The sequence below is a fragment of the Podarcis muralis genome, chromosome 7 (genome assembly GCF_964188315.1).
Source record: "Podarcis muralis chromosome 7, rPodMur119.hap1.1, whole genome shotgun sequence".
NCBI classification, from domain to species: Eukaryota; Metazoa; Chordata; class Lepidosauria; order Squamata; family Lacertidae; genus Podarcis; species Podarcis muralis.
This window is the reverse complement of record NC_135661.1, coordinates 5,544,868-5,562,573: the sequence shown is the minus strand read 5'-3', so window position 1 is coordinate 5,562,573 and position 17,706 is coordinate 5,544,868. Positions and strand designations below refer to the sequence as shown.

Here is a 17,706-nt window from a genome sequence, read left to right as displayed (position 1 = left end):
AGGGAGACAACCATTTACTCCACCTTGAGCTCCTTGGAGGAAAAGGTGGGATATAAATGCTATTCATGATGATGATGATGATGATGATGATGATGATGATAATGTAATAATAGAACCACTAATAATAATAATAATAGTTTGCATACATGGTGCAGATGTGACCCAAGTTGTTGCTAAGGGCACAGGAGCAGGCTGGGCCCTTTATTCTTGTCAGTTGGCAACCCTATGTATAAAGCATGGTTCATTTTCTTTGGAATGGACTCTACAAGGAATCTTCAGGCTGGCTGGAGGCCTAAACAGCACCGTTTCCAGTTGCTGGAGATGCCCTGCAACATTTTGCTGCAGACTCCAGCTTGCACTGCCCCTCAAACAAAGGACCAAAAGTAGAATCAAATGTACAGACGAGCAGATGCACAGCTCCAGTCCACAGTTTGCAGGGCTCTTGGACTGTGCCCTCCTGCCCCTAAAAACCTTGAATTAAAACCCAAGCTTTTCCATTCGAAAAGAACACATCTTTTGTTTCTTTCGACCTTCTGAGGTATTTTAAAAAAAATGACCTTGATTCCAAAGCTAGGATGGAGCGAGGCAGGGTGAGGGAATAATGCAAAATGCAGGATAAAAAATGACCTCTCTTGGTCTAGAGTCTTTGGACCAAACGATAAATAAACGTTGGGCCCAGGCTGGGTTTTAATGGCCTGGCTGATTGTGTTCCTGACATTGGCAAGCCTTAAAGTACGGCGTTGCTATAAACCTTGTGGGGAAAGAGAGGTGAAATAGGATCGAGGAGAGAAAGCGCAAGCAGTCTCCCTCGCACACACATGCTCTCTCTGTAATGATAGCTGGTGAATCATGTGCCATTGGTCTCTCTCTCTCTCTCTCTCTCTCTCTCTCTCTCTCTCTCTCTCTCTCTCTTTCTCTCTCTCTCTCCCCATAGCTGGCAGGCCAGCAGCCATTGCATAAAAAGCAATGCGCGGCCCACCAGACCCCGTGCATATTTCCCCCCCGCGCTTATTCGCTCCCTGTTCTGACGCCGGGCAGATTTTAATTAAATAGTCATTCGCTGGGCTGTTACTCCGCCTTGGACGCCGTCCAAATACCAGGACTTGTTCCAAAGGCATCGCAAGGGGGGCATGTTCCCTCCCCGCTCCGCTGTCTCCCCCCACTTCTCCCTCCGAGGGTCGTCGTCTGCAAATACCGCTAATTATGTTTGGCTGGCGGTGGGCCAGCCTCCCTGATAGCATCTTTTCATTAGCGCTGACCTCATCGCGCACACAAGGTGCTGGCTGGCACCTTCCATGACGGAAGGCTCTGGCTATGCGTTCTCTAGGGCAGTGGTGTAGCATGGGATGCCAGCGTCCTGGGACAAGGCAAGTATCGCGCCCCCTGTCATGGCCAGTGAGGGGACAGTGGCAGCGGCTGTTCTATTATTATTATTATTATTATTATTATTATTATTATTATTATTATTATCATGGTTTTTTAATGCCACTTGATTGTGGTTTATTTTTCTTTTGAAATTTTGCACCACTCCCAAATTTCCTGCCAGGGCAGCAGTCCCCCTCCCCCCGCTATGCCACTGTTCTAGAGGGGAGCCACGAGCAAGGAGGGGACCTGGGGCTACAGAGCCAGCTGAGTGCTTGGAGAGAGCAAGACCACAACCGAGCATGCACTAAATTTAAAGCCCTAAACAGCCTCGGCCCAGTATACCTGAAGGAGTGTCTCCACCCCCATCGTTCAGCCCGGACACTGAGGTCCAGCTCCGAGGGCCTTCTGGCGGTTCCCTCGCTGCAAGAAGTGAGATTACAGGGAACCAGGCAGAGGGCCTTCTCGGTAGTGGCGCCTGCCCTGTGGAACACCCTCCCATCAGCTGTCAAGGAAATAAGCAACTACAGTGGTACCTCGGGTTACATATGCTTCAGGTTACATACGCTTCAGGTTACAGACTCCGCTAACCCAGAAATAGTACCTCGGGTTAAGAACTTTGCTTCGGGATGAGAACAGAAATCGTGCTCTGGCGGTGCGACAGCAGCAGGAGGCCCCATTAGCTAAAGTGGTGCTTCAGTTTAAGAACAGTTTCAGGTTAAGAACGGACCTCTGGAATGAATTAAGTACTTAACCTGAGGTACCACTGTATCTGACTTTTAAAAGACATCTGAAGGCAGTCCAGTTTAGGGAAGTTTTTAATGTTTGAAGTTTTATTCTGTTTTTAATGTTCTGTTGAAAGCCGCCCAGAGTGGCTGGGGAAACCCAGCCAGATGGATGGGGTAGAAATAAATAATAATAATAATAGTAATAGTAATGATGATGATGGATTTTTCCTTTTCTGGATGCTGAAAGGAGAAATGGGTCTGAGAGTGGGAGGTCCTTAAAACCGTACACACCTAGCCAATGTTACATTGCTGTTGCTGAGAGGAGTGAAGGTTTGCGACCCAGGAAAGTGGGGCACGTTTCTGTGGGTTTCAATTGCGTATTTGATGCATGTAGTGGGATTTCACCCCTGCTCATCTCAGTGAGGGGCTGTTTAAAAGCCCTTTTGCAAACAGCTCTGCCATACCCTTTGCCCATCTGGTTTTGAGGAGGCTCCAAGACCAGCATGGGACTGTGTGCAAAGGGACTTTCACCCTCACCGTGCCGACAAGAGTCTCGGGTTCCAAAGCACAGAGTCAGCTGCCGTTGTCAGGTAATTGACAGGTTTATTGAGTACAGTAATGGTCACCTTCCCCAAAAAAGGATATTGTAGAGCTGGACAACCAGAATGATAAAAAAGAGGGAGCAACTTCCATATGAAGAGCGGTTGCAACATTTGGGACTTTTTAGTTCAGAGAAAAAGTGAGTAAGAAGCAACATAACGTAAGGTTATAAAATTATCCATGGCATGGAAAAAGTGGTCAGAGATTTTTTTCCTCCCCCTCTTATAACATTAGAACCTGTGGACATCCAATGGAGCTGATGGTTGGACGATTCAGGACCGATAAAAGCAAGCACTTATTCACATTTCATATAATGAAACTGTGGAAGTTGCTCCCAAAGGAGGAAGTGATGGTCTAGATCATTGCTTCACAAGCTTGGGCCTCTAACTGTTTTTGAACTATAATTTCCATCATCCCTGACCACTGGAGCTGATACTTAGGGATGATGGGAGTTGTAGTCCAAAAACAACTGGAGATCCATGTTTGGGAAACACTGGTCTAGGTGGCTTTAAAAGACGATTACCGTATTTCTTGCTCCATAAGACACACTTTTTTCTTCCAAAAAGTAAGGGGAAATGTCTGTGCGTCTTATGGAGCGAATGTGTGGTCCCTGGAGCCAAAAAGCAGATCATCAGTGGTGTAGCGTGGGTTGTCAGCACCCGGGGCAAGGCAAGTAATTTGCTACCCCTAACCCATGGATTTTAGCACTCGAGTCTCTTCTGCGCCCCCCCCCCCGATGTTGTGCCCGGTGCGGCCGGCCCCCCCTGCACCCCCACGCTACGCCACTGCAGATCATGCTTTTTTTTGGGGGGGGAGAGGGAAGTGGGTGTTGAAACAAAGCCGCTGATTGGCAAGCGATCGGCAGCAAGATAAGGGTTGCAATAAAGGAGGCTGCCTGGGAGGGGGGAGGTAAAAGCCCATGGATCATCAGGATTTTTGCATTGGGTCACCCCAAATTCAACATCAGATCACATAGCATGGCCATGGCTACAGCTTGCACACACACACACACACACAAAATCACGCATCCACTGTTGCGTGGGGCTGCAATGGTGCAAAAATGTGGTTACAAAGCACAGATCCACATGGATTCTCAGGATTTTGGCATTGGGCTACCCCAAACTCATCGTCAAATCACATGTCTGTGGCCACAGCATGAACCACAAAAATCATACATCCACTGTTTCGTTCAGAATATTTTTTTCTTGTTTTCCTCCTCTGAAAACTAGGTGTGTCTTATGGTCAGGTGCATATTATGGAGCAAAAAATACAGTAGATAAATTCATGGCTTAGGGGGATAGTGAGCCTTACTAGCCACGAAGGCCGTGCTCTGCCTGTACAGTCAGAGGCGACAAAACTGCTGAATGCCAGTTCCTGGAAGCCACAGGAAGGGAGAGTGAAATACTGCTGGTGGCTTTCCCACTGGGGCTTCTGCCTCCCCCCCACCAAATAATCTTTATTAGTTTTCCAGTTACATACTCCACATACACATAATGTGTTGCATTTTACATTTATACTTGCTCCTAAGCGCTGACTTCCCTCCTTCCTCCTTCTGGTTTTTTATATCACATACAATTTTATCGCATTCTTTTCATCCATTTTGTATATTGTTACTCATTTTCCATATGTGTCCATAGTATATCCATAAACAAATAAATCCTCCTGTTTTTACAATTCTTGTTGTCTGTCTGTATTCCTTTACAACTACTGTTAGTTATATTAATCTCCTTATACATTTTGCTTCTTATTATTTTCATTATCCATCACTTTTCTTAATCTTTCCCAGTTATGAGGTTTATTTCCAATTCTACTGGTTTCACTATTTCATCTTATCTTTCCTATATACGACATACATTTTTCCCATTCTTTTTGAAATGTTTCCTCGCCCTTTTGTCTAATTTCCCCTGTTAATTTGGCTATTTCTGCATATTCCATGACCTTCTGTCGCCATTCTTCCACTGTTGGTATTTGCTGTTGTTTCCAGACCTGGGCTAGCAGCAACCTCGCCGCTGTTGTGGCATATAAAAACAATTTTTGGTCATTCTTGACTATATCTTCTCCTACCATTCCTAACAAGAATGTCTCTGGCTTTTTCAAAAACGTATATCTAAAGATCTTCTTTAGTTTGTTGTATATATTTTCCCAGTACGTTTTTACCTTATCACATGACCACCACATGTGAAAGAAATTGCCTTCTCCAGCAATTCTTGTTGGGGCTTCTGGTTTTCAATGTGAGACCAAGATGCTGGACTAAATTAGGTCCAGGGGCCTAATCCAGCAGATTCAGCACTCCACTGGTTGGGAGTAAAGGATCTGCCCTCCCATCAGAAAAGGTCCCCTATGCCAGTTTGATCCACCCTAAAGGTAAAGGTAAAGGGACCCCTGACCATTAGGTCCAGTTGTGGCCGACTCTGGGGTTATCTCGTTTTATTGGCCGAGGGAGCTGGCATACAGCTTCCGGGTCATGTGGCCAGCAAGACTAAGCTGCTTCTGGCGAACCAGAGCAGCGCACGGAAACGCCATTTACCTTCCCGCCAGAGTGGTACCTATTTATCTACTTGCACTTTGACGTGCTTTCAAACTGCTAGGTTGGCAGGAGCAGGGACTGAGCAATGGGAGCTCACCCCGTCGCAGGGATTCGAACCGCCAACCTTCTGATTGGCAAGTCCTAGGCTCTGTGGTTTAACCCACAGCGCCACCCGCGTCCCATTGATCCACCCTAGTTTGATACTTAAAGATGGCCAACTGACTTTTTGTGGGTTCTGGGTTCCAGGGATCCTCTGCAGGACTGGTAACATGCCTTACTGTCTTTGGCAAATGACAGCAAAAATGGGACGTGGGAATCAATCGTCAGGACCAATCCCGCCCCATCTTGGGCCTGCCTTTACTGCAACAAATTGGCCCGGTCTTTGACAGGCAGGCTGCCTGTGAATTACAATTATTTGCATTATTGAAGTGGAAATCTCTCCCCAAATGCGACGCGTTCATCTGGGCACTGCAGGGGCCGTTTTGATGTTCCTGCCGTAATTGGCTTGACATTTTAATGGGAGCAACTCACTTAGCTTGGCGGTGCTCATTGTATGATTTCGCTATTTATTCTTGTTTAAACTTGTTTGAGCATGTTTGTCTCTCTCTCTCTCTCTCACACTTTATCTATATATAGCTATAAGATTCAAGCGATAGGGGATTTCATTAGGATGCTATCTAGCTCTTGCGTGATCGCGGTGAGTGGAGTCACAGCCTCCTGCAATCGACACTCTTTTAGGTTCCTGGTTCTTCAACTTGGGCTCCCCACACATTGTTGGACTACAACACCCATCATCCACAGGAGGTGTAGCCAATGGCAGTGGATGATGGGAATCGTAGTCCAACATCCGCGGAACCAAGATTAAAGAGCACTGCTTAAAATCTTGCAGCCTTGAAGGGGCGGGGGTGGGCATGATGTCAGATCAGACACCTGGAATCTTATCTTTTCTTATCTTTTGTTGTTTACTAGTACAATGGGATTCATCAAATGGATCCAGGTGAAAAATCAGGACTCAAACTTATTTGCAGGGGAAGGCCTTGGCTTCCCTGAACCCAGGGGAGTTGAGTGGGACAGAATCCTTCACCACACCTGAGGGCAGCAGAGTAGATTTGGGATTGCCTTAGCTGTGAATCCTGCACTGCAAGGGGTTGGACTTGATGACCACTGGGGGCATTTCCAACATTGCAATTCTAAGCTTCCATCTTACTAAGATAAACCGTCCTGGAAACAGCTAACAGTGACCATCCTGGAGCCATCTATGGCTTTTTTTTATAAAAAAAAAGTGCCTATAGTGGGGGAATGAAACCGCAGCCATTTGGAATCTGCACTCCAGATGAGTAATTGGTGGCACTTTGACGAAAATGCATTCTGAGACACCGAGATGTAAAGCGCATTAATGATTATGGCAGGTTATGTATCTTAATTATCCAATTTCAGTCACTTACAGTAATGGAACAACCAAGGGCAAATATGAGGATGCGGCAGAAACCTTGATGAAAGCATGTGGCAGAGATCTCAAAGGCTACTTTGTTGTTACTGCTGTTTATTTTATTTTATCTGCATATTCAAGCCCCGGAGAAAATATATAGGCCCATTTAATTACACACAGGCATTTAAAAAGGCTGCAAAGTTTACTGCCCCTCTCCATTTGAGGTCCACACAGCTTTTGCCGCCATTGGCTGAGTCTCTGTGATGTCATGGAATGCTCATAAAAAACACACGCACACACATTCCTGCCTGCTAGAGAGGGGAAACTGTCAGTGATGGAATGTGGTCAAACACTGCAGGGCTGTGAAGTGTGTGTGTGTGTGTGTTTGTGTTTCATGAGATGGGGCAAATCCTTGCTTGGTGCTGAGGCATAAACTGATCTGTGAACAAGCAGGAAAGGATTTTGGGGGCTGGGAGCAACTCTCAAAGATGTGGAGTTGAGACCGCTTTGGTCCCTCATCAAGCTTGCATCTTGTCCTACTTATGAAGAAAAGAGAGCTTTAGTTAAAAGATGTTCCAGGCCTTTATGAGATAATTTTTGATTCAATGAGCATTGATTAATTGAGCCCAATGTCCGAGTCACCAGAAAGCTCTTTTAATCTGTACGGGAAAGTGCAGCGGAGAACAGTTGCGTGGATGCCATCTGCTCTAGCCAAGATGCCCTAACCTACCTAGTATTATGAGATGAGAGGCAGTGTGTTAGAGCATGGGAAGGCAAACTAAGGCCCAGGGGCCAGATCTGGCCCAATCGCCTTCTAAATCCGGCCCGCGGATGGTCCAGGAATCAGTGTGTTTTTACATGAGTAGAAGGTGTGCTTTTATTTAAAATGCATCTCTGGGTTATTTGTGGGGCATAGGAATTTGTTCACCCCCCAAAAAAAATATAGTCTGCCCCCCCCCAAGGTCTGAGGGACAGCCCACAGTTGAAAAAGGTTTCTGACCCCTGGGTTAGAGTGTTGGACTATGACCTGGTAAGACCAGGGTTCGAATTCCCACTCAGCCATGATGAAGGACACTGGGTGTGACCTTGGGCTAGTCGCCATCTCTGAGCTTTAACCTACCTCACAGCGTTGTTGTGAGGATGAAACAAGGGAACGGAGAACTGTGTGTCCCCCTTCAGCTCCTCAGAGGAAAAACGTGGAACATAGATGTAATAAATAAAACCACTCTGCACATGCGCTCTGTGTGGGGCTACCTTTGAAGGTGACCCGGAAACTACAACTAATCCAGAATGCGGCAGCTAGACAGGTGACTGAGAGCGGCCGCTGAGACCATATAACACCAGTCTTGAAAGACCTACTCTGGCTCCCAGTATGTTTCCGAGGAAATTCAAAGTGTTGGTGCTGACCTTGAAAGACCTAAACAGCCTCGGCCCAGTATACCTGAAGGAGCGTCTCCATCCCCATCGTTCAGCCTGGACATGGAGGTCCAGCGCCAAGGGCCTTCTGGCGGTTCCCTCACTACGAGAAGTGAGGTTATAGGGAACCAGGCAGAGAGCCTTCTCGGTAGTGGCACCCGCCCTGTGGAACGCCCTCCCACCAGATGCCAAAGAGAAAAACAACTACCAGACTTTTAGGAGACATCTGAAGGCAGCCCTGTTTAGGGAAGCTTTTAATGTTTAATAGGTTATTGTATTTTAATATTCCGTTGGAAGCCGCCCAAAGTGGCTGGGGGAACCCAGCCAGATGGGCGAGGTATAAATAATAAATTATTATGATTATGATTATGATTATTGTTACATGGGCAGAGAACCTCTGGTCTTCAGTTTATCCCAGTGGTGTGATCATGGCAGTTTTGGACTCTGGACTTAATGGTCTTATGGAGAGACCCCTCCATAGTCAGTTAAGTGAATGAGTTGGCTTACTTGGCTTCCCCCACCCCGTGGTGCATTTGGGAGTCCTCTTGCTTTTCCTGCTGGCTGGAGCCTGGGTTTCTGCTTCCCACAAGTCCTGCCCTGATGGTGCTCTTGTTACTTTCTGGTGCTGGGTTTGTGGGAGGAGTGACCCCTCCACTGCGCATGTCAGAATGTCTGTACTCACGCAGGAACCCCAAAACATCCCCATAGAGTGGTCCAGAGCAGAAAGCTCACTCTCATCATAACTGCTTAGGCATAGAGGGTTGTATCCAATTAAGTACAATGTTCCATCTGCCAGAGGTTCTTTGCATTGCAGGGGATTGGACTAGATGACCACCTGGGGTCCCTTACAACTCTCTACATTTCCCCCTTTCTTTCCAATCTTAAGTTCAGTTCTATATATTTGCACATTAATTTGTTGTTGTTGTGACTATTACTATTCTAATTATTTAAGTCCACCAGAAAATTCAATAGCATTTTACTGTGAATTTCTATTAATACATACATGTTTGCATGCAATTTTGCCTAAATTACCCATTCTGGCAAAGCCCTGATACAGTGTATTTCTGCATGTTATTTTCACTAACAGATGCATTTTGATGCATGATTGAAACACACACCCGGTATACGCACTTCCACACACATGACTTGGCTGGAGAATGGCATTGCAGTAGTTTGAATGACTACAGACCAGTTGCACTGACTCCAATCATCATGAAGTGTTTTGAGAAACTGGTGCGCCGTCACATTATTTCCTGTCTTCCATCAACTTTTGACAACTACCAGTTTGCATACAGGGCAAATAGATCCACAGAAGACGCTATCACCACCACTCTCCATGCTGCTCTGTCCCATCTGGAGCAGCCGGGGAGTTATGTGAGGCTGCTGTTTGTGGATTTTAGCTCTGCTTTTAACACTATCCTCCCCCATAGACTGGTGTCCAAGCTAGAGGCGATTGGACTCTCCAACTCCACCTGTCTCTGGGTTTTGGATTTTTTGTCAGAACGTTCTCAGAGGGTTAGAGTAGGGTCACATATGTCCACAGCCCTTAGCCTTAACACCGGCTCACCACAGGGTTGTGTGTTGAGTCCCCTGCTCTATGCTCTCTATACGTATGACTGTACAGCCATCTATTCCAGCAACAAAATCATCAAGTTTGCTGATGACACTACGGTGGTAGGGCTCATTTCAGGAGGGGATGAGTCCGCCTATCGGGACGAGGTGGAGCGGCTCTGTGTTTGGTGTGGAGAGAACAATCTGGCTCTTAATACGGCTAAGACCAAGGAATTGGTGGTGGATTACAGGAAAAAAAAGGCGGACATTCAGCCCTTGTATATCAACGGGGAACGGGTGGAGAGGGTGGCGGAATTCAGGTTTTTGGGAGTAACTATCGATCAGGGCATGACTTGGAGCGCAAATACCACTGCTCTGGTGAAGAAGGCCCAGCAGAGAATTTATTTCCTCAGACTTTTAAAGAAGAACAATCTGAGTGAGAGACTGCTGGTGTCCTTCTACCGAGGCTCCATAGAGAGCATTCTTACATACTGTATTTGTGCTTGGTTCTCCAGTTGTACAGCTAGGGAGAGGAAGGTGCTCCAGAAGGTCATAACCACAGCCCAAAGGATTATTGGTCATCCTCTCCCATCTTTGGAAGAACTGTACGGTTCCCGTTGTCTTAGGAAAGCAAACAACATCCTGCAGGATTCATCTCACCCGGGACACAGTCTGTTTGCACTACTGCCTTCTGGCAGGAGATATAGAAACATCAAGTCAAGGACAAATAGACTGAAAAACAGTTTCTATCCAAGAGCTGTGGCCTTTTTGAATGCTGTAACTCGATAGTGTGACCTGGGAGTTTGATGGGTGTTGGTGTGGGTGTGGCTGGAATGTGGTTTGTTTGGTTGTTGTTGTTGTTTTGCTTTTGTTGTTTTTAAGGGATGGCATCCAATTTCGTTGCACTTGTGCAATGTTGCACTTGTGTAATGACAATAAAGAATCTATTCTATTCTATTCTATTCTATTCTATTCTATTCTATTCTATTCTATTCTATTCTATTGCAAAATTTGGAGAGCTGTTAATTCTCAAGGGGTGATAGTGTTTTCAGTCCTTGTACTGTTTTGGAAAGTGTGAAATAGGTGGGTTTACGTTGAAAGGTGAAACTGGAATCCCATTTCTCCCTGCCAAGAGACGTGAGGACAGCTGCTGCCTTAAAGGTAAAGGGACCCCTGACCATTAGGTCCAGTCGTGGCCGACTCTGGGGTTGCGGCGCTCATCTCGCTTTATTGGCTGAGGGAGCCGGCGTACAGCTTCCGGGTCGTGTGGCCAACATGACTAAGCCGCTTCTGGCGAACCAGAGCAGCACACAGAAATGCCATTTACCTTCCTGCCAGAGCGGTACCTATTTATCTACTTGCACTTTGACGTGCTTTTGAACTGCTAGGTGGGCAGGAGCAGGGACCGAGCAACAGGAGCTCACCCTGTCGCGGGGATTCGAACTGCCAATCTTCTGATTGGCAAGTCCTAGGCTCTGTGGATTAGACCCGTATCCCAGCTGCTGCCTTAGATGCCTTTAAATGGAATTAGAACAGTTCGTGGAAGAGGAAGAGGCTAGCAAAAGAACATAAGAAGAGTCTGCTGGATCTGGCCAAAAATCAGTAGCGTGTGGTGAAATTTTTAACAGGGGAACAGTTAGGGCCACAGGAGTGAGGGTACTTGGGCAGGTGGGATATCCAGACTTTGCATGTGAGCATCGTGATTCCTTCCCTAAGCTGGGTGTCACAAAAGCCCAGTGCCTGCACCTCTCAATAATAATAATAATAATAATAATAATAATAATAATAATAATAATAATAATAATTAATAATAATAATTTATTTGTACCCCACCCATGTGGCTGGGTTTCCCCAGCCACTCTGGGCGGTTCCCAACAAAGATTAAAAATACATCAAAACCTCACACATTAAAAACTTCCCTGAACAGGGCTGCCTTCAGATGTTTTCTAAATGTCAGGTAGTTGTTTATCTCTACCAGGACTCTGACAGGATGCTGGAGTCCTCCTGCCTCCAGGTGGGCTTGGGGGAGGTGGCAGCAGCGGTGGAGCATATGCCCGCGCTGCCCAGGGTGGGCATGCTCCCGAGGGGGGCGTGGAGGGTGTCCTCCCAGGTGCAGGATAGCTGCTTGGGTGCCTGGAGCAGTGCGCACGTCCTGCAGCCGGGGGTGGAGCGAGCCGCCCACAGCGGACATTCAGCGCTCCGCACGCCCGCGACTCCGAAGCCTCCCCCAAGCTGTCAAAACAAAGGGGGGAGGGGGAATGCTGCTGGCAAAGTGGTTTGGGAGTTGCGGCCGCACACCGTGCCAAATGTCACCCCCCCTCAGTGAGGGCACCTGGGGCAATCGACCCCCCGCCCCCCCTTCCTATGCCCCTGCGTGGCAGGAGGGTTCTTGGACCCTGTCGGCGTATATTCCTGGGCTTTGGGAAGGAGGTGCCAGGGGAACATTTAGGCGACTAGCCTAGCCCCCACCCCAGTCCACTGACCGCATGCCACTGTGGCCAATGACCCATACTGCATCCTGTTTTTACAACGGCCAGCCAGATACTGCAATGGGGAACACTCAACCTGAGCACTAGAGCCCTAATATAATAATAATAATAATAATAATAATAATAATAATAATAATAATAATAATAATAATAATATGTCACCCATCTAACTGGGTTGCCCTCCTGGAAGTGCCACAAAACCTCTGCGTTCCACCCATGAGAATTTCACCAAATCCCCCCCCCCCCGCCTCTTGCTAGCTTTCTAATGCAGTTCCCTTTTCTCATTAAGAGCATAAGGAGACTCTGCTGAATCAGGCCAATGTAGCCCAGCAACCTGTTCTCGCAGTGGCCTGTTCTTGTAGTTGCCTGTGGGAATCCAGCAAGGAGGATCCGAGCGCAACAGCCCTCTCCCCTCCTGTGGTTTCTATAGCCCCACCACGGGAGCTGGAAAGATCAGGCATGCATGGAATTGTTTGGCAGTTCCTTTTGGGCTGGGAATGGCCTTAAAGAACACAACACAGTGGCAGCTTGGTTCTCAAACACCTTGGTTCTCAAACTCCGGAAACCCGGAAGTAAGTGTTCTGGTTTTCAAACGTTTTTCGGAAGCCAAACGTCCAATGCTGCATTCGGCTATTTTTTCCAGGGCGCCTGCACCAATCAGAAACTGCGCCTTGGTTTTCGAACATTTTGGAAGTCAAGCAGACTTCCGGATCGGATTAAGTTTGGCGCTTTTGTTTTTGCTATTTATTTTGTGGTTTTGTTTTTGAGGCCTTTTTGGTTAATTTGTTTTTGTGTCTGTGTGGGACCCAGTTCAGCTACTGATTGATTGATTGTGTGACTGTGGAAATGGATAAAAGCCAAACAATGACTATCACCAGTGCAGGTAAGAATTTTTTTTTTTTAATTTTTATCATCTACAATACTGTCTTATTTATTTTATAGTACAGTACATTGATTATTGCTTTCTTTTTATGGATCAATGGTTTCTTTAGATAGTAAAATTCATGTTAAATTGCTGTTTTAGCAGTTGCTTGTAAAAGTCTGGAATGGATTAATCCATTTTGCATTACAGTTATACCTCGTGTTACGTTTGCTTCATATTGCGGCTTTTCAGGTTACGAACATGGCAAACCCAGAAGTGTTTACTTCTGGGTTCACCCCTGTGCGCGCACAGAAGCGATTTGCGCACTTTGTGCATGCACAGAAGCGCTCTATTGCGCTTTGCGCACAAACAGTAGCGGTGCTCTACTTATGGACTTTTTGGGGTGCGAATGGCACCCCAAAACGAACCGTGTTCATAAGTAGAGGTACCACTGTACTCTCTATGGGAAAGTGGGCCTTGGTTTTGGAACGCTTTGGTTTTGGAACGGACTTCTGGAACGGATTAACTTTGAGAAACAAGGTACCACTGTAATGTATTATGAGGCTGCTGGATCAGGCCAATGGCCATTCTAGTCCAGTATCCTGCGGCCAACCAGATGCCTTTGGAAAACCCGCAGGCAGGATTCAAGCAGAACAGCGCCTTCCCCTCCTGTGGTCCCAGCATCCGTGATCCAGAAGCATTGCTGCCTTGAACAGTGGAGGCAGAGCCAAGCCATCATGGCTAGCAACTATCAAGAGCCCTCTCCTCTTCCATGAATTTGTCTAATCCCTTTTTTAAAGCCACCCAGGTTGGAGGCCATGCCTGCCTCCTGTGGGAGGGAGTTCCACAGTTCAATGATGCGCCGCGTGGTTAATTGATGATTGACAGAGGACGGTTAAAATCAGAGCACGGAAGACCCTTTTGGCACAGCGCCCTGAAAAACATCAATATGGGTGGGATGAACCTTTGGTCTTATCCGGCAAGGCTCTCCTTATATCCTTGCATCTCTCTCTCCCCTCACTCACTCACTCGCCCCAGATTGCTATACATTCATAAACAAAATCAGAAGATGACTTTGAGAGCTGAGAGCAGGGGAGAAGGGAGTTGAGTCAGCCATAGGGTTAAGCCTCCCTTGTATCACAGATAATGATGGTGTGCAGCAGGATAGTGGCGCCCCGGCTCCGCGGCATTTGCCTACATTCGCGCTAACTAGGCCTGTATTGGCGACCGTCCAAGACCCCAAAGGCTGCGTTTAATTTGCATGCAAATTTACAAGGATTTAAGTGCCTTAAAATAAACAGATCCTGCCAACCCGCTTGTAGCTCCATCTCCCTTGACAGATTTGTGGAAATTGGCTAGTGGTGTGTGTGTGTGTGTGTGTGTGTGTGTGTGTGTGTGTGTGCAGCGGCAAGGCCTGTGGAATCAAGCAGCTTCACCTCCTCGTGGTTCCCGCCATCGGTGTCCTCAAACCCTCGTCTGTACCACTTCCCTGTCCGGCAGCACGAGAGTCACGGGCGAAAGGGTCCCTCTCGGGGAAGGGAAAGTTTGTAACTCCTTGGTCCCGAACCGCGGCGAGACATAATCGGCCAGGAAGCGGATGTTGAACTGCCGGCCGATGCAATAGACCAGGTTCTCGACGACAGCACACTGGAAGCTGGCCGGGAAGGGCATGAGGTGGGTGGCACACTCATACCAAAGCTTGGCCCTGGCGCCGCAGCGGTAGACACTGATGCCCATACTCCGGTTCAGGTCAAAGCGGTAGATGAACCCATTGACGGTCACCATCTCTGTTGTCCGGTCTTTGTTTCCACCGGTGAGGCTGAACTTCCACGTATCCGTCTGCCCGACGTATCTCAGCAGCATGTAGCGCAGAGTGCCCCCCGTGACGTAGATCTCTCCATCGCACGCCGTGGCAGTGTGGGCCACAGCGAAGGTATCGTTGGGCAGCGGGGCGGCGAAGGTCCAGCGGTCCAGGCGTGGGTCGTAGCGCTCAACAGTGTAGAGGCACTCCCCACCAATGGCGTACAGGTAGCCGTCCAAGGCAACCAGCTTGCAGTGCGGCCTAGCTTGGTTCAGCGGGCAGATCTCGCGCCAGATGTTGGTCAAAGGGTTGTAGCAGAAAACCCGGTTGGACGGCTTCTGGCGCCTCCCCCGTCCTTCACAGCCGGCGGCCACAAAGAGGTAATTGAACATGCTGCACATGGCACAACCCTTGGAGACGACTTCCAGAGGCACGTGAGTCAACAGGTGCCAGGTATCCTTTTGGTCGTCGTAGTAGCAGAGCCTGCTCGCATGCTGGCTCTCGCCCTGAGAGCTGACGTCTGCCACAGTCACGTACTTCCGCCCCCGCATCCTCCGCTGCAGGATCAGGTCTCTCTCCATGCCGTTGAGGCGACTGTAGATTGCGTGGGTCCTGAGCACCTGGAGGTAGTTGTCGCTCATGACCTTGTAGGCCGCTTCCCGGAGCGTCTCCAGCTTCTGCTTCTTGGCCGTACACAAGACCTCGTAGCAGTTCCCCAGGTCCAGGTGGATGTCGATGGAGGACTCTGAGCTGAGCGGGATGTGGAAGAACTTGGCGCCAGCCACCAGCTCCACTGTGGGTTCCTCACTCGTGTCGCTTTGGAGACTCTGCATGGACCCGACCAGTGAAGAAACAGAGCTGGAACGGAGGGGGCTGAGAGGTGGTGTGTCCAGTCCTGACAACCCAGAAGCCAGACAGCCAAACCCTTCCATAGGCACCTGAAGCTCTGGGTTGTCTATGATTTGATGGAGGCTGTCTTTTCGGCTGAAGCTGCAGGCTCCAGGTCCTGGAGGTTTCTTGGATCTCTTTTCTTGGACAGCAGCCCCATCCTGGCTCCCAGGTTGCCGGGGCTTTGTCTCATCCTGGATAAGATGAGGAAGAGCACCAGGAGATGGAACATCCTCAGGGTCATTTTCTGCTGCTTTGGTCTGGGCTGATTCCTGACCCAACTGCTCCTCAGAGGCATCAGGGATGTTGATCACAGGTAGCTGAGAAAATGGTTGGGTACCCAGGCTGGCGCAGGAAGGCATTTCCTTCAGGACCGACTGGGAGATGGACTGAACGTAGTAGTCATAGACTTTGCCTCTCAGGCTGGTCCCAGGGACCCCTGGTTGCCCATTACTGTTCTCCTGGAGCCTCCGCTCTTTAACAAGGCTTTCCTCCACCTGAACTTGGGCCACAGAGGAGAACATGTACGTGGTGTGTGACCCAGCATGGCTATGGTTCATCTTCAGGCCCATGTCAGAAGTGGCATGGAACGACGGACGGGTCCTCTCCTGCTCCTCTTGGGTCGGGGCTAAATGCTGCCTCTCCTCTTCTCCAGACAGATCACTTCTCCCTCCTCCTAAAGTGGAACCATTCTCATCTGCAGGGTGAAGTGCTGCATGCCCAGATCCTTTCTCCTGAGCAGCCAGGCAAAGTCCATTTTCTGCAGAGCTGACATCCTTGTGGCTGCCGTTCAAACTGCAGAAGCCGCCTTCTGGGGAAAGCAAACCCAGAGAAGGCAACCTGCCCTCTGACTCCGTTGCAGTCTCTGTGACTGCGGCACTGTTTCCATTGCTGAGGACAGCACCAGAAGTCTCCCCTCCCTTCTCCTCTTCTGCCACTGAGAATTTTCTGTCTGGTGGCAGCCCGCTTCCCAGGTGACTCATCCTCTCCTTCTCCTGTTTCTTTACCTCTCTTTCCCCATCTGGCTCTCTGCAGGCAGGTGTATCTTGCCCTCTAGATTCCCCAAAGACTGCAGGCCCAGGTGCCCAAAGCGGCGGGTTACCCCCTGCCCTGTGGTTCGGCTTCTCACCCTTGTTGTTGACCCACCGGTGCCTCAGTCCAGGGGGCAGTTCTTCCTCCTTACAGCAGACCATGCTCTCCGTCCCCTCTGTGTCTTCGCTGCCCTTGCCTCTCTCCCCGCTGGCTCCTTGCTGGCTGCCGCAGGGCACTCGAGACTTGTAATATCTATATGCCAAAGTCAGTAGGAGGAAGGCGGCGGCCGAGAGGGCCACCCTAGCAGCCAGCTGCATATCTGAGGTCTGCTCTCCGCTTACCTGGACGCCGGGGGTCATCCTTCCATACCACGCTGGGTGCTCAGGAATGCGAGAAATCCGAGGTTAATTATTTCTTGAGCAGGGGCTGGCTCCAAGCGGCCAAGGCCTGACTCCCAGGAAGGTGACTTTTACCTGTCGACAGGTAGAGAACACCGCAGGCTCCCTGGCTGGTCTCCCTCCCTCCCTCCCTCTCTGTATGCCAGGTGTCTGCTTACCATAGGAGGTTTGCATATTTGAACAAGGTGGGCCGGGCCGGACACAGGTGACACGGTGTGTGTGTGTGTGTGTGTGTGTGTGTGTGTGTGTGTTTGTGTGTATTAAGTGGAAAACAAAGCAAGCAGACAAGACAGAGTCTCCCAGATGGGGGTTTAGTTTACCAAGCTTCTGTAAACAAGAGAGGAAACTTTGGAAAGCTACGAGGAAGTAGGAAGAGAAAATGAACAGGTGCCTGTAAAAATAGACTTCCCCAAGCTGATAGGAGCTGGTCACTGATTATGGATTTCTCCTTCAGTGCTCACTTTTGGGACTTGGCTAATGAACATTTTTTCAGGCGGTGCATTGTTAAACTATGGAACTCACTCCAGCAGGAAAAAGGGATGGCCTGAGTATTGGAGTATTGGATCAAATCATGGAGGAGAGGGCCATTGATTGCTGCTTGGCACAATGGCTATGCTCTGCCT

At 48.7% G+C, this 17,706-nt stretch overlaps 1 protein-coding gene across 1 annotated transcript; it reads right to left on the bottom strand.

Moving 5' to 3' along the window:
* Positions 1 to 6,496: 6,496 nt before the first annotated feature.
* KLHDC7A (kelch domain containing 7A) lies at positions 6,497 to 17,202 on the bottom strand. Its single transcript, XM_077931089.1, has 2 exons — positions 14,401 to 17,202; positions 6,497 to 7,182 (listed from the first exon to the last, which is right to left on the bottom strand). The coding sequence occupies exon 1, from the start codon at positions 17,042 to 17,044 to the stop codon at positions 14,429 to 14,431; it is 2,616 nt and encodes an 871-aa protein (XP_077787215.1). The 5' UTR covers positions 17,045 to 17,202; the 3' UTR covers positions 6,497 to 7,182; positions 14,401 to 14,428.
* Positions 17,203 to 17,706: the final 504 nt, after the last annotated feature.